Source organism: Mugil cephalus, chromosome 17 (assembly GCF_022458985.1).
Source record: "Mugil cephalus isolate CIBA_MC_2020 chromosome 17, CIBA_Mcephalus_1.1, whole genome shotgun sequence".
In the NCBI taxonomy this organism is placed as follows: Eukaryota; Metazoa; Chordata; class Actinopteri; order Mugiliformes; family Mugilidae; genus Mugil; species Mugil cephalus.
The window spans coordinates 20,567,373-20,581,973 of NC_061786.1; the positions used below are offsets into that span (position 1 = coordinate 20,567,373).

The 14,601-nt window shown below is 42.6% G+C and overlaps 3 protein-coding genes across 6 annotated transcripts in view; 1 reads left to right on the forward strand and 2 right to left on the reverse strand.

The window, feature by feature from the left end:
- Positions 1-244: 244 nt before the first annotated feature.
- Positions 245-7,501, reverse strand: eif5 (eukaryotic translation initiation factor 5). Of its 3 annotated transcripts, none has more exons than XM_047610630.1 (12): positions 7,406-7,501; positions 6,599-6,812; positions 4,717-4,996; positions 4,504-4,585; positions 3,874-4,046; positions 3,675-3,786; positions 3,435-3,562; positions 2,803-2,964; positions 2,529-2,690; positions 2,250-2,414; positions 1,984-2,124; positions 245-688 (listed from the first exon to the last, which is right to left on the reverse strand). In XM_047610630.1, exons 3-12 carry the CDS (start codon positions 4,786-4,788, stop codon positions 590-592), a joined length of 1,296 nt encoding a protein of 431 aa, XP_047466586.1. In that variant the 5' UTR covers positions 4,789-4,996; positions 6,599-6,812; positions 7,406-7,501; the 3' UTR covers positions 245-589. The 3 variants fall into 3 exon arrangements, with proteins under 3 accessions (XP_047466586.1, XP_047466587.1, XP_047466588.1); XM_047610631.1 differs by having other exon boundaries at positions 7,402-7,469; XM_047610632.1 differs by lacking the exon at positions 7,406-7,501 and adding an exon at positions 7,093-7,353.
- A 243-nt stretch (positions 7,502-7,744) lies between these two features.
- On the forward strand, positions 7,745-11,796 carry vps29 (VPS29 retromer complex component). Of its 2 annotated transcripts, XM_047610634.1 has the most exons (5): positions 7,748-7,851; positions 8,805-8,816; positions 9,649-9,840; positions 10,215-10,450; positions 11,281-11,796. In XM_047610634.1, exons 1-5 carry the CDS (start codon positions 7,849-7,851, stop codon positions 11,396-11,398), a joined length of 561 nt encoding a protein of 186 aa, XP_047466590.1. In that variant the 5' UTR covers positions 7,748-7,848; the 3' UTR covers positions 11,399-11,796. The 2 variants fall into 2 exon arrangements, with proteins under 2 accessions (XP_047466591.1, XP_047466590.1); XM_047610635.1 differs by lacking the exon at positions 8,805-8,816 and having other exon boundaries at positions 7,745-7,851.
- The window catches only part of LOC125023398 (protein FAM216A), an 11,766-nt gene continuing 8,851 nt past the window's right edge, over positions 11,687-14,601 (reverse strand). Inside the window, exons 5-9 of the mRNA XM_047610633.1 lie at positions 14,218-14,324; positions 13,966-14,092; positions 13,602-13,794; positions 13,041-13,126; positions 11,687-12,512 (exon numbers count right to left, since the gene is read on the reverse strand). Coding sequence (XP_047466589.1) covers positions 12,379-12,512; positions 13,041-13,126; positions 13,602-13,794; positions 13,966-14,092; positions 14,218-14,324 — 647 coding nt within the window. The 3' untranslated portion in view covers positions 11,687-12,378. The remainder of the gene's footprint in view (positions 12,513-13,040; positions 13,127-13,601; positions 13,795-13,965; positions 14,093-14,217; positions 14,325-14,601) is intronic.

Sequence of the window (14,601 nt, forward strand, 5' to 3'; positions counted from 1 at the left end):
TATTGCGTCATTTTATATTTTTGTAAGGTGACCTGGAGTGCGTGAAAAAGGACGGCACCCTCCAAAAAATATATATAAATAAATATATTTCTCAGTGCAATTGTTTCTTTGATCCAACCACCACAATAACTGGATAAAACTTGGTTATTTTTAAATCTACGGGGAGAGTTCTTCAGCCTTTATTTTTAATCATTTCTCTTCTCAGATAGGAAATAATAAGAGCGACCATCAGCACACATTGAAGTGTGGTGGATAGCAAAACATTCATTCTTTATTGACTCAAAAAGTACAGGGACCAAAGGAAAATAAAAATAAAAATGTGCAGTCAAAACGATCCCCCAAAAAACACCCCATATGATTAAAATCCCCCGAAAGCGACTTCATTTCATCAACTGAATACATCTCAAAATCACAAGAGTTAATGTGCAGCGAGGAAAGCGCTATGTTATAAGTCATGCCACGAAGCAGAGGAGGGGTGGGGGGGGTGGGGTGGGGGTATAGAGGGCAGGTAGTAAAGGAGGGAAAGGCCAGCCGTTTACAGGGCATCGTGAATCAAAGCCACAACAGCACAAGAAAAAGCTTCAGTCTCTCAGATGGCGTCGATGTCGATGTCGTCCTCTTCTTTCTCGGGCGTGTCCGGTTTCACCGTCTCCACTTTGAGCTCACGGGCGGAGGACGAGTACACCACCTGAGGACGACACGGCAACATTCAATCTCACACACGCCTCCTTGAACAAAAAAAAAAAGCTAAAAACCCTAAAAGCCCGCGAGGTGATAAATAATACATCCCGCTCCTCTAAATCATTCACAAAGTGGAATATTAGAGCAGTAAATATGTCGCAGGGAAACCGACATCTCCTGTGGGCTGAGCCTCATTTTTAATATTTTGTCATTATGAAGCTCTAATTTAATCATTTTCCAGACTAACTCGAAAATATTCAGCTCCTGCAGTGTTAAAAGCTCAAAGCTCAATGTTATTAAAAATCTGACTGTTTTTTACATCTGTGCTACATCCTTAAAACTAAAACGATGATCCATGAAGGGGATGATGGCGTCTATGGACACGGTCTCAAATGACTTGATGGATGTTTTGCATCCTGTGCATATGAAAAGAATTAATGTATTTCTTCCACTAAAGGCTCGAGTGAAGAGAAGATCATGGTCAGATGTGGGCGTCTGGTTATCGTTTGCAAAAGTGACATATTTTGCTTGTTCGGATTAAGATGAACCACAGAGGTTTATTGTTGTGTCTAAGCAGAAGTTAACCTGATGTTAACTAGCAAACAAAATGAAATAAAAAGGAAATTTGAGACTGGAGTCTATACGCTGGGAGTTATATTATACAGCAAAGGTCTATATGCTGCTATGTGTAGATAAAAAAAAAGATGGCTGCTGTGGAAGAATCAAGATGTTAGAGTCTGTTATTGTATCTGCTGTAAAAGATACTAAGAGAAATTAATTTAAAAAGAGCGTTTACGGTATTTGCTCTGATTGTTTGGAGGACTGTTCTGATTGCCTAAAGATAAATAGTTTTCCCTCTTTATTGGTTCAAACTTCAGACTAAAAAAATCAATAAATGCTATGACAGCTCCTCTAAAGTGAAGCTAAAGCCACTAGAGCTCCCCCTGGTGTCCGGCTGCAGTATCGACCATAAGCTCCACCCCAAAGTGTTGTTTCTGTTATTTATTTACATAGATAATATTAATATTTAAAGGTTTAAAAGAGAATCCTTCTGATAAGGTTTGCGTTAATTAAGTTATGTGATGATAAAGAAACAGGGTGTGACATCATGATGATTATCAGTAGTAACGTGAGAGCAGGAAAGAATAAATAAGATTAGTGCATTAACAGACTCATTCTGATAAGATCTGAGAATAAGAACCTATGAATTTTAAATATATAATTAGTTTATTTAATTTAAAACCATCTGAAATTTAAAGTATAGTTTGTTGTCGCCCTCCAAATATTTGGTTTAAACTGTACCTCGACATTTTCATCATCTTCCTCCTCCTCCTCCTCGCTGCCCTCGCTCTCCTCCTCTGCCTCCTTCAGCCATTTGACGAAAGGAGCAGCCTTGGCGTGGATCTCTTTGGCAAGTTCCTTAGAGACGTACTTCTTAGAAACCTGGGGAACAAACCACAAAGGTCAGATTAAACATGATGAGAAATTAATTCAATCTGTGAAGCGAGGGACTGATAACATCTTTACCGTCTTTGTTTTCGTTCAGACAACGTTTTAACTTTCCGTACCTTCTCTGCCCAGGCGAATATGACGTCCTCCTCCAGCAGGTCAGAGTCGTACAGGTCTTTGAGGATGAGGGGAACACGCGGCAGCAGCTGGACCTGATGCAGTTTCACGACGCACTCGAAGCCTCCCAGCAGATACTTCTGGGCCTTCTTGTTGTTGTGGCAGAACTGAGGGGCGGAAAAAAAGAACCGCGAATGTGTCAGGAAGAGAGTTTGAAGCTAAAAAAAAAAAACAAAAAACAAGCAGTCGTCTTTCAGGAGCTTTCAACACGGGCGACTCACTCGCAGGAAGTGGCGTTTGTACTTCTTGATCTGGTCGCGGATGTTCTCGTTGAAGAGCAGCTCGCTGAGGATGAGGGGGCCCATGGCCTTCACATCCAGACGCTCTGCCTCCGCCAGGATCTCCTTATCAGCAGCATCGATGGTTCCACTCTCCTTCTTGTGCTGGAGGAGAAATATTTAAAGAGTGGGATCACAAACGAAGCATGTGCACTGTGAGATGAAAGCACCGGATGATTTGAGTTTAACCAGGAATCACCAGTCTTTGCACGCTTACTTTCACAAAGTTGTAGAAGAGGTTGACCCTCTCCTCCAGCGGTTTCTCCAGGTCCTCGCTGAGAGTGAGGTTCTTGGCGTGGTCGCTGATCTCCTCCATCCGCCGCCGCTGCGCCTCCTCCGTCGTCTCCTCCGCCCAGTCCTCGTCGTCGTCGTCTCTGTTCTGAACACGGGGGGTGGGGGCGGGGGAGGAGGTGCACGAGTTTTAAAACCGTGACGTTAAATGGATCAGTCACAAGTAAATGTTGGGTGTTAGATTATTCCAAGGACGAGTTCAAGGTAAAGTGTGTGTTCAGGTATTTCCAGTACCACCACACAACTCGCTGTTATACTCAACTACAGGTTTATAAAAGGACGACACCTGAGCAAACAGGATGTCGCTATGTCAACTTAACTCAGCAAAGCAGAAAAAAAATAATAATGACTTTTTGAAACTTTGCTCCAGTGTCAGACGGTGGATTCAGACTTTGTGTACCCACGGCTTAAACAAAGATTGGCCCTCAGCTAACAAGGTCATTGAACTCAGAGGACGGAGGGTAAAATGACCTTCCACTACTGTTCAGCTGAAAGAAATGAAGGAAGACTCTGTACCAAATGCTGGTAAAGTTATAAAGACGCGAACAGTGAACGCACCACAGCCTCAGGAGCATCGATGTCGTTGTTTCCGGCCTCGCCGCTGCCAGAGCCGTTCTCCTTGTCCTTCTTGCGGTTCTTCTTCTCCTTCTCTTTCTTTGCTGATGCAGATCCACTATCGTTGCTCTCTGTCATTGACAAAGCAGATTAATCATTTTTTAAAACGTTCTCGCTGGATTTATCGCTGCATGTCAGCGAGTTCCTTGAAGGGTCTTTTTGACGACGAGATAAAACTCTTACCTGGTGGGTTTTTGAGGATGAACGTGCAGAGTTTGTGTCTGGTGTCAAGCATGCCGCGGTATCCACAAGCCTTACAGGAAGTGCCAATGGTTTGTTTCTTGGGATTGACATGCTGTAAAGAGGACAAAGAAGTAAATAAATACACACAATCCCAACTAAAGACATGAGCTCGTCAAGATGTGAGCTGTGAAACATTTACCAGATCAGTTTCAGGGTTGTCACACTCGGCACACAGCACAAATTTTCGGATGAACCCATCAAGCATGTCCTGCAACTTGTTCGCCTCGTGGGACCCGTTGACGATGTAACGATCGTTTTTGGTATCAAACTGGGTCTGAGCGCCGAGTTCACAACCAAAAAACTTGGTCGGGTCTGAGGAGGAGAGCAGAGGCGTCAGGTGTGAACTTCATGTGGTTTGAATTCATAGAAATGTCATTTTCTTTGTATTAAACATGTCCAACATTAAAACATTCCCATACAGTCGGCTGTATCCAGCCATGAAGTCCTTTACGAAACTATTTAAATGAGCGACACTGTGGTACCGAAACTTAAATGTAGGACTTGAACCTGCTGCACTTAAATCCCTGAGGACATTTACTTTGAATAATTTCATCTTCATCTCGACCACAGATGAACGAAGCAAACTGACAAAAATGCATTTTTCTCATCACAAGTTTAGAAGATTAAAAGAGAGTAAATGTCACTGTGAAAGAAGTTAACATTTCTACATCAATTCTGCCATTTGGTTGGTCTCTGATGCGGATTCAGATTTCCACAGAGACGGGCTTAGTGGAACACGTGGTGGGAATGTGGGACAGCGTTTACTCACATGTTGGAGGCCTGTTCAGAGCCTTTGCAACATCAACCATGTTGACAATGACCGTCTTGATTCCATTCCCTTTGCCTTCCACCTGGATTGAAGACATAATTCAGACCATGAACACCCAAAACCAACGTAATTCAAAACGAAATGAAACTCAGGACACCTCCAGTTTGATTTCTGTACATTTAAAAACAATCCGCTGCGACATCAAGCCGTTACCTTGGCAATCAGACGGGGCATCTTGTAGCGGTAGAACTGGTCTGACACGCTGCGGTTGACGTTGACAGACATTTTGGCTGGATGTTAGCACTATCAGTAAGATAAAAGGATCTTGGTTGGGGATTTTTCGGGATCTTCTGTCTGGAAAAGAGGGGATGACATAAACGACTGCAAGCGTGCTCGGTCTCTGACATGAAAAACGTTGTGCCGCTGTGGCCGCAAGCTCCTTGCTTGAAGGCTAGATTTCCACCACACAGGTTCCAACGGCTGCGCAACAGCTCTGAAAGAGGAGAGGGACAAACAACGATCAATATTTAATAAAGAAAACCAACCGAGGTCTGGACTGAACAGAAAACAATATAACTAAGAGATGCACTGAACGTGTAGCTCTGCAGCCATGTTAAACTCACAGTCTGTGCCACTGTTCAAGCATGTATCTCCAGTAAATTTATTCATTTATCATCACATTTTCAATGCATATGCAGTCACCTGGCAGCTAATTTGATGCACAAGTGAAAACAAATGTAATATCATACAACAGTCCTGCAATAACTGTTCTGACGTTCAAACAGCATCAAAAAAAGGTGGTAACTTCTACTTGGTGATCATTTTGGAGGATGCAGTTCATGGTGCTGTTAAGCTGGATTGAATTTAACTAAAAGAGAGTTGTCAAAATAATAGGAAGACATGTTGATACAACACAATTCAACTGTACTAAAAACCACAGCCTTCACAAAACAGAAACCAAGCTGTGTTATTGTAAACTAATGGTCATCAGCACAACATCGGTGAAGCCAGGAATAAGAGGAGGCCTGTTCCATTAGAATATTTTCACTAGTTTACCTAATGAACTGACACGAGAGTGTATGTAGTTCAAAATATTACCTGTTGACATTTGGGATTTCTTAAGAATTGTTGGAAATAAATAGCTGCATTCGTGGTTGTGATTTATTCTGTAATTAATGTGGCTCATATTTTAATATTGCTCACAGGCCACAGGAACACAATAAAATGGATTCCTGTGGCGTATGATGATACTTGAATGAACGCAACCATCCAGACAGACGGTTATGACACCGATCCAAAACAGAAGGAAAAGCCACCCTCGAAGAGAAGCTAAGAGCGTCTGCATAAGTTCTTAATCAGACGTGTTCAGCTGAACGAGCCCTATGAGACGTTCCTGCGATGCCAGATGGGTTTACAAACACAATACGACTTTGTTAAATGCTGCTGCGTCCATGTGATGCTGCAGTAGAGCAAGAGAAACAAAATCCACTTTGCTAAACGGAATATTTCCCCATCTTTTGTTGCCATACACACGGAAAAAATGTCATTGTGAAAGGCTATTGTCTTAGATGAGGGCCTCTAGCTTTAGTCATACAAGGCCTGCTGTTTTTAATAGGTCACAAACAGGAGGCCTAGCAGCTGCCAAAGCACCCCCCCCCCCCCTCCTCCCCTCTTTCTCTCTATCTATCTATCTCTATGCTGATGCATTTAAAAGCCCCAATACCACCCGATCCCTGGTGGTTTAATGTTTTCAATTAGACGTGGGATGACTCACAGCTGACCTGTCAGTGGCAAACCCGGTGTGTGGAGCTCAGGTGTTAAGTGTAGAGCAGAGGTCGAGAGCATTTCAATGTGGAGGCTAGCCGAGCTAGCTTAGCGGGCAGCTTGGTGCAGAGTGCGTCATACAGTCACTGCACACGAGTGACGGGACTGGGAGACGCCATTTTGATACAGTGGCACAGAAAACATGTCATATGGCTCAATAACGCTGCCTATCGCTTTATTGCCGTTATTAAACTACCTACACATCATAAAGCTCGTCAAATGTTACGAACACATTTTTTTAAACAGGAAATGTTCTGTCTAAACAACTTACCGTTTTCGCAAAACAAAGACATAAACACAACGCTGATCGTCCAAGAGCCGCAGTGAACGGTGGTCGATGTCCGTTTGCTGGTGTTGTATTGATTGCAGCAGGGTTTTCTTTTACGGGTTGTTTGTGGCTCTCAAAGATGCACAGCCAAACACCCTAAAGCTCGGAGACAGCAGGAGGTTTTCTAGAACGTCCTCGGGGTTTTGAGGAGGGGGTCCTTAGGGAGAAGAAGTGTATTTTTTGTTTTAATAATAATCCACAGAAACTGCGGCAACCGTCGTGAGGTGTGACAGCCGTTGGTGGTCACGTACCAACTGTCACAATAATCCCAACAGAACGTCAAACCTTCCGTTATGTCAGTTAGCATTAGCGTAGTAATAAAAAAAAAAACGTAGCAGCTAACAGGCTAATGTTAGCATTACACGCGTTTCATAGCTGGATTCCTAATCAATTATGACAAATTATGTGAAATGTGTGGAAATTAAAAATAGGTTTACCCGCAAACGACCACTATTAAATTCGACATCCGCTGGAAAACTGCCACTCTAACCAAAAATAAATAATAATAAAAATAAAAAAAAAAAACCGCTACTGCTCCAGGAACTAGTCGGAGCCCAGGTAGCTAACGCAGCAGCTACTAGCCGAGCGCAGTCGACGCGCTACGGTTGAAGATAATATGATAAAGAGATATCGTTAACGCTGGGTCGGCGGCCACAATTCATCGGTGGAATTACGACTATCGATCTGAAGTCCACGTCAGCGTGAGCCGAGGGGGGGAGAGAAAATGTGATGAAATTATTTCTCACCTACCTCTCGAATGTTCTGCGAGACGCTGCTACTCACGTCGCTTTTACTGACGAGTGTCAAGTCAACGGATGTAGCAACGCTAGGTACATCCGTTGCTGGCTTATTTTTTAAATTAAAAGCAGATTAGAGTGACGCTTGGTGTTCACGTATACATACCACCCTACGTGGTTGAAATACTGGTCTTGTATTGCTTGTTTCAGAACCATGAAGTAATGATGATTATGTTATGTTGCTTTCAAATCAGATTTCTTCTGTTTGTGGATCAGCTCCTCCATCAACGAATGCATGTTTAAATTTATTTCTTTTATTCTGAAAAGCTAAAGGGAAGTACTTTATGTAACTTGACGCAATCTCTAGTATTCTGCTCTCCCATTGGCTGACGTCCTGACGCCGTGCGTGCGTAGGCGCTTCCTCAACTTGACTAGCAGCCGACAGCAAAATAGAAGATGGTGAGTATGAAATGGCGAAAAAGGCCGCGATTTCCCACATTTACAGGTCGCGTTTCGAACATTTAACGTCTCGCTAGACCAGCAGTCGACGCAAGGACCGCGGCGTCGCGGTTTCTGCGTTTCATTTTTAAGGGTGTTTTGCAGCGTTTCTCCATTTCGAGATGGATCAACGATCACATGACAGCTGAGCACTTTATTCCCCCCCCTCCCCAAAAAAATAAACTCCAACAAGCTGCAGCGGCCCCCAAAGTCACTCTTTTAACTTGTTTGTTAACTTTTGTTCATCAACCATTATTTTTTTTGGTCTGTTTAGGTGACATCGCGAGGTTTTGTACTTTGTATATCCTGTTTGGTAGCCAGTTAGCTAGCAGAGCTAACAGCTACATGATGTTGGGACACACTAAACTGTGAAACAACAGGCATGTTTATCAGTTATTAACCTGCAGTTGTTTTTTAAAGACAAGCCAACTAGATAAAAATTGTACCTTAGGAATGCAACTACACATTCGTCATTCATTCATTCAGGTATTTTTTGTAGTTTCCTGGTTGTTTAGAGCAGTAAAAGTGCGGTTTAGTTTGCTGAATATACCTATTGTTTTGTCATCACTTTAATTTGCTTCACCACATGATTTTTTGCATTTGCTCACATGTATATTTTGCTTCATCATCACCACCACTAACCATCCACTTCTAACAGTTTGATCGACCCACACCACCATTTCTCGTTAATTTGTTGAATGTTTTAATACCTGTCTACTTAATCCATCCACTTTTTAATTTCTAATTTCAGTTTATCCCCCTTCTTTGTCCCAACCCCTTTTTGTTTTATTTATTTATTTATTCTCACCCCAATCTTTGATCATGCCTCGTGTCGTTCTCTCCATGCACATCCTGCCTTCCTCCCTTTCTCACCCCTCTCCCCACCCCTTCTTTGCCTGTCTCCAATCAACCAGGCTGGTCACCGGGTAAGTGTTCTCGCTTCTGTGCCAGATCCCTGTTTTTTCTGTTCGCCCTTTTCTGCTTTTGCGCATTAACGCCAGATTGAGAGCTCTGCTGTTTTTCCGCATCCTTTTTTGCACAGCACGCTGCATCTGCTCGTGCCCGTTGTCCTAAGACGACAAATGCTAATCCTTTATAGACGCTGAAATCAACTGGGAATGAGACAGAGCAGGATACATGAAGCTTGAACAATCAGTAGCGAAGTCTGTTATGACTCGGACAAGCTTTAAAGAAGTTTCACACTTTAGAATCATAATCTTATTAGTAGAGCAGATGATCTGGATTTACAGTCGGCACTTAACAACATCTCTTGGCTGTTGGGTGGAATTATAACATGAGTTTCATGCTTGGTTTTGTCTTGACTTCTTAGGTCTTGTGAAAACGTTATTACCTCTCTCATCTGTCATTAAGTGTCTGAATTCCAGCTGTGTTGAATGAATCCATATTTTTTTTAATAATAAGCAATTGGTAACGTTCACAGTGCAGCTTGAATTCAGACGCTGCTTACCTGCAAGTTGGAGCTTTTTAAATTTATCTGTACTAAATAAATCTGGAGTGAGTTACTTTGTAGCACAATAGCATAAAACAGAAAAAGGGACAGTTTAACAATAACTAACTGAGGAGTGCAGTGGTTGTGGTGTCCGTTAGTCTCTGCTGCAGGGTCGACCGGCGGCGTCCTGCAGGGCTCTATCCTCGGCCCACTTCCTTATTCTTTGTTTTAGATGCTAAAACACACAGTAATGTCCCTCGAGGCTCATCGGCGGGTGACTAATGCGTCTCTGTGCGATGTGCCGTCAGTTGGTCCTGGTGTTAGGTGACCTGCACATCCCCCACCGGTGCAACACGCTTCCAGCCAAGTTCAAGAAGCTGCTGGTCCCGGGGAAGATCCAGCACATTCTCTGCACGGGCAACCTCTGCACCAAGGAGAGCTATGACTACCTGAAAACCCTCGCCGGGGACGTCCACATAGTCCGGGGAGACTTCGATGAGGTCTGTGTGTGTGTCGTTTACATCCCAAAAATACAATGAAGAGAGAAGATGTAAAACCATTAAATGCAGTGACACAGGTTTCCTCCTTGTAAGTCTACTAAATTTTAATTTGCAGAGTTCCAGGGTGAAGACAGGACTGAAAAAAGGCTGTAATTTATGTGGCTGAATATTTAATTAGAAGGAGGAAGGAAATGGATCTCCCGCTGACACTAAAGACTAATTGCTGTGTGATTAAATCGTAATAGCCCTCCTTCTTGCAAAATGAGTTTTACCAGCCCTGTTCATTATAATAAAAAATAAAAAAAATGGTCTCGTATGTAGATGTGGGATTGAATTAATGCAAATACTAAAAACCAATCATGCATGTCCCTCAGAACCTGAACTACCCGGAGCAGAAGGTGGTCACAGTGGGGCAGTTTAAGATCGGCCTGATCCACGGGCACCAGGTGATCCCCTGGGGCGACATGGCCAGCCTGGCGCTGCTCCAGAGGCAGCTCGACGTCGACATCCTCATCTCCGGGCACACGCACAAGTTTGAGGCGTTCGAGAACGAAAACAAGTTCTACATCAACCCTGGTTCTGCCACTGGAGCATACAGCGCACTGGAAAGGTAGGAGAACCTTTCCGTACGCTGTGTTTTATACATTTATGCATGAAAATTACTCAAAACATCGGTGGATGTCGCACCTAAATGTTTCGGATCATCAAATAAATTTAAATAATAGTTAAGATATTACAAATAAACATAAAATGCCTGTTTTAAATGAAGGTTTTTACTGTTAAGGGAAAACAAAATGTCCCTCCTGTTAAAACATAACTAAACTGTTGTTTATCAAACATTTAGATGTGACAAACGTGCAAAAAAATAAGACATGAGGAAGAATGCAAACACCTTTTCACATGTTTGTTGAGGAAAATGAGCCAATATTAAATATCTGTGAGGTACAAAAGTAAGTGCGTTTCTAGTATTGGCTGGAAAAAGTTACAAAACCATCTCTAAAGAGCTTTGAAACCTCAAATCTGTGCTGACATCCCGTCTGTGAAACAGAGGGGTGGTAACGCCATAGTTTGTTGTAGAGCTGGATAGTATGACCAGAAATGTATATCACGGTGTTTTTCACAATTCTGACAGTATCACAGTATATTACAAGAGAGGAATTAATGCAGTAGGTTGACAAAGGATGGACTATTTTACCGTGATGATGAGTAAGACAGGTTTGCATGGCAGCAGACCTTTTCTATACACTGTAAATACACTTTTTATGTTTCATTAGTTTAAATATATTATATATATTGAGTTGTCTCTCTGAAAATCCGTTGATGTTTTTACCGCTGGGTTAAGATGTCCGGCTTCGCTCATAGCATTGATTTACGGTAGATTTTTTTTTTTAGGTTTGCACTCACTGAGAATCTTTTCCCCATCTCTTCTCCTTCTCGCAGCAACATCATCCCCTCTTTTGTATTAATGGACATCCAGGCGTCTACGGTGGTGACGTACGTTTACCAGCTGATCGGCGACGACGTCAAGGTGGAGAGAATCGAATACAAGAAATCCTAAAGGAGGAGGAAGAGGAGGAGGAGGAGGAGGAGAGGAGGGTTAACAAGGCTCAGTGTATCGTTTCATTCCTGTCCACCAGGGGGCAGCAGCTCCCTCAGAGTGTAACAAAGCGTTCTGTAACTCTACAACCACCGTGTATTATATTGTTTATATGTCATCAGCAGTTGCTTGTATCCGAGCTGTCATGTGTTAACTGTAGAAAACGCAATAATGTCACACGTTTTGCTATCAAAACAAATATTTTGGTGCCATTGTCTTTTTTCTTTCTTTCTTTTCTTTTTTTTTTTAAATTCTTACCCCTCATCGTGTCCTGCGCACACGCGACAGGACTTGGATCAGCTGTAGTCGGCATTCTTCCATTCATTTGTTCCCCATATTAAAGTTATGATTTCACTCCATCTGCTTCTTGTGTCTCGAGTTATATTTTGACATTAAAGTGTATGAATTTACTGGAAGCTGAAGCAAACCACAGAGGCGCATCATACTGGGAGACTAAATGGTTCGTGAGAGACCACTTCCTTGTTTCTGCGTGTCGGGAGAAATCCCCGGATTACAACCCTGCTCACCGTAAAACTGAATCACAACACTGACCACGTGGCCAAAAGTATGTGGACACGTCTGCGTTCAAGTGCATTGAGAAGTTAAAAGAGATCTGCAGCGTCTGCAGCCTCATGATCAAGGGATTATGACAAAAAATGAAAGAGAAATTAAATCTGTTCTACTTTTTAATAACAGACATATAAAAGCAGTTAAAGACTCTAAAATAAGCGGCTGTGGTCAGTTCAAGCAGCCGTGAATGAGCCGCGTGATTTCTTGGAAACTGATTCACAAAACTTTTGTAAACACTGGAAAGAACCAAGGTTGTGTCAACAATGCGACTTGAGCTGCAACTCGTGAGTCGTTATCTCGACTTCTGAGAAAAGGAAATGTATGACTGGGTTACACTCAGCTGCGTTCATCAGGTTATGTTGAGTATAAAATCATAAATCTGAGAAGGCGTCGGCGTCCGATTCCTCCACAGAGAGTGAACTCAGACAGTCACTCAGAGAATCATCCACTTCTTCCTCCTCCTCTTCCTCCATCACCATCATGACTCTTGCTCCTGTTTGCAAAACTAAAAACATTAATTAGAGACGTCTGTGACGTCACGATGTGTCCAACAACATTAAGAGAAAAGCAACTGGACTTGTAGAGTTTCTTTAAGATGCTTCGTCCACGCAGCTTCTTCGGTTCTTATAGTTAACGCTTCTCAACACTAGTGTTTGGTGTCAGATATCAACTTCCTCGTAGTTTCAGTTGTTAACTTCTACAGGTGTTTACTCCATATTTACACTGTACTGAGTTACATATTACATGTAAAATAAATTCTGGTGAAATAAAGAGCTTGTGTTAAGCTTAAGATAGTTATTTTAAAATGCACCACGGGAACAAATATAAAATACATTTAAATCAGACATCAGTATAATGTAGGAAATTTTAACCTCTTTCTTCTCGTTAACGTGTGTAATGGCACTAAATTAACACCTGAGGAGTCACATCCAGGTTCAGACTCAACACCAGGATTTTAACACCACAGTATTTTCTGTGTGTTGTCGTCCAGTTGCTTTTCTTTAAATGTCAGATTCGTGTTTCTCTGACTCACCTCTTGGACTTTCTCTCCTCAGCGTTGAAGCCGTCGTTTCTCGTTTCTGAGGTTTTCCGTGTTTAGACGCTGCTGCGTTTGAACGTCTGCAACGTTACATATATATTTTAAATGTTAAACCATCCTGTGTGACCCCTTGTTTCTATGATGATGGTGAAGACAATGAAGAGCACCACCCTGATGCTGTTGTGTTGTAGTGATCATAACGAGGGACATTATTTCTACAGCCTGGTAAATCTGATCCACACAACTGTTTTGGACGCACAAAGGAGACCTACACAATGTTGGGGAGGTGGTCATAATGTTATGCCTGATCGGGAGTGTCAAATACGCTGGAAATAAATCAGAAGAAAAAGATTTTCTTCCCAGCTGAATTTCTAGAGTAGGAGAGGACGACCACGATGTCTCCACATCGGTTCATCTTCTCAACGTGCTGCTTTTCTGCCTCCATGTTTCACTTTTATTCTGATTATTACTGGAGTCCATTAAAAACACACAGTAATGATAAATACACCAGGTTTATATGAACTGTCATTATCCTTTAAGGCTGATGATGTTTACCTGTTTTCCCTGTGTGTGATGTTTGGAAGAAACGATTTTCCCGAACGTCTCGCGGCAGCATTTGTTTTCTCCTTGTGTTTTAATCTGAATGAAGCGTCTGATTGTTGTTTCTTTATTTGCCGTTTGTCTCTCATGTTCTCAGATGTCGCTGCTGCAGCAGCTGCATCGAGGTCGTCTGTGTCCGGGCTGTAACCTGCAACCGCGATAAACACGGTGTTTAAACTTTCATTCCTGCAACGGAGACACTGTTAAACACATGAAACAGGGTCAGGTTTAATGGGCTGAATCCCTGAAATAGTTACCACAACAACAAAACAACAAAAGAACAAACAGATGCACACTTAATTAAACGGTATTTGCTGACCAGCGCGTGTTCGCCTGTGCAGGATGCTCATGTAGTGCTGTGTGATGAGGTCGCGGACGTGTGCAGGGCTGGAGGAAGCTGCCACGCTGTACAGGAACTCCTTCTGAGCCGGAGTCAGCGCCGTGTGCTGAGGGACACTTTGTGTTATCGGAGGTTTAAACCTAGAGTGCGACTTAACTTGTTTCTAGATTTCCTATCGTGATTGAGATGAGTGCAGACCTTTTTAAAGAGTCCTGTGACATGAGGGTTTACCTTCAGGAACGGGCCTGTAGTCAGGGTTTTGGGGATTTGCATGAGTTGTGGTTGTCTTCTTGCAGCCGTTGGTCTGTTGATGTTCACGCCAACATCTTTTAACGCAGCTGTGCGGAAAGTGTTTGTATGCAGAGACAGGAAATCAGTGACAGAGAGGGAAAAGACAATAAATCATACAGGGAATCCTACACAGGACAATACTGCAAAGAAATTGTAAAAAAAATGACCATCAAGGGTATAAAAGACCCACAAACCAACCATAAAGACACACACAATGGCCACAAAGAGACACATAAAGACGACAGTGTTGGAATATAAAAGCAAAACAACTCCTAAGAGCAACAACGTTATTGCAAAGTGATACAAAACGTCCACAAAGAAACA

Bases quoted from the DNA above. Each gene is read 5' to 3' on its own strand.
- eif5 (XM_047610630.1), bottom strand. From the start codon at position 4,788: ATGTCTGTCAACGTCAACCGCAGCGTGTCAGACCAGTTCTACCGCTAC. The intron at 2,415-2,528 runs GTGAGTCGCCCG...TCCGCCCCTCAG, and splicing joins ACAAACGCCACTTCCTGCGA to TTCTGCCACAACAACAAGAA. The intron at 2,125-2,249 runs GTACGGAAAGTT...TTTGTTCCCCAG, and splicing joins TATTCGCCTGGGCAGAGAAG to GTTTCTAAGAAGTACGTCTC.
- vps29 (XM_047610634.1), top strand. The intron at 9,841-10,214 runs GTCTGTGTGTGT...CATGTCCCTCAG, and splicing joins TCCGGGGAGACTTCGATGAG to AACCTGAACTACCCGGAGCA. The intron at 10,451-11,280 runs GTAGGAGAACCT...TCCTTCTCGCAG, and splicing joins GCATACAGCGCACTGGAAAG to CAACATCATCCCCTCTTTTG.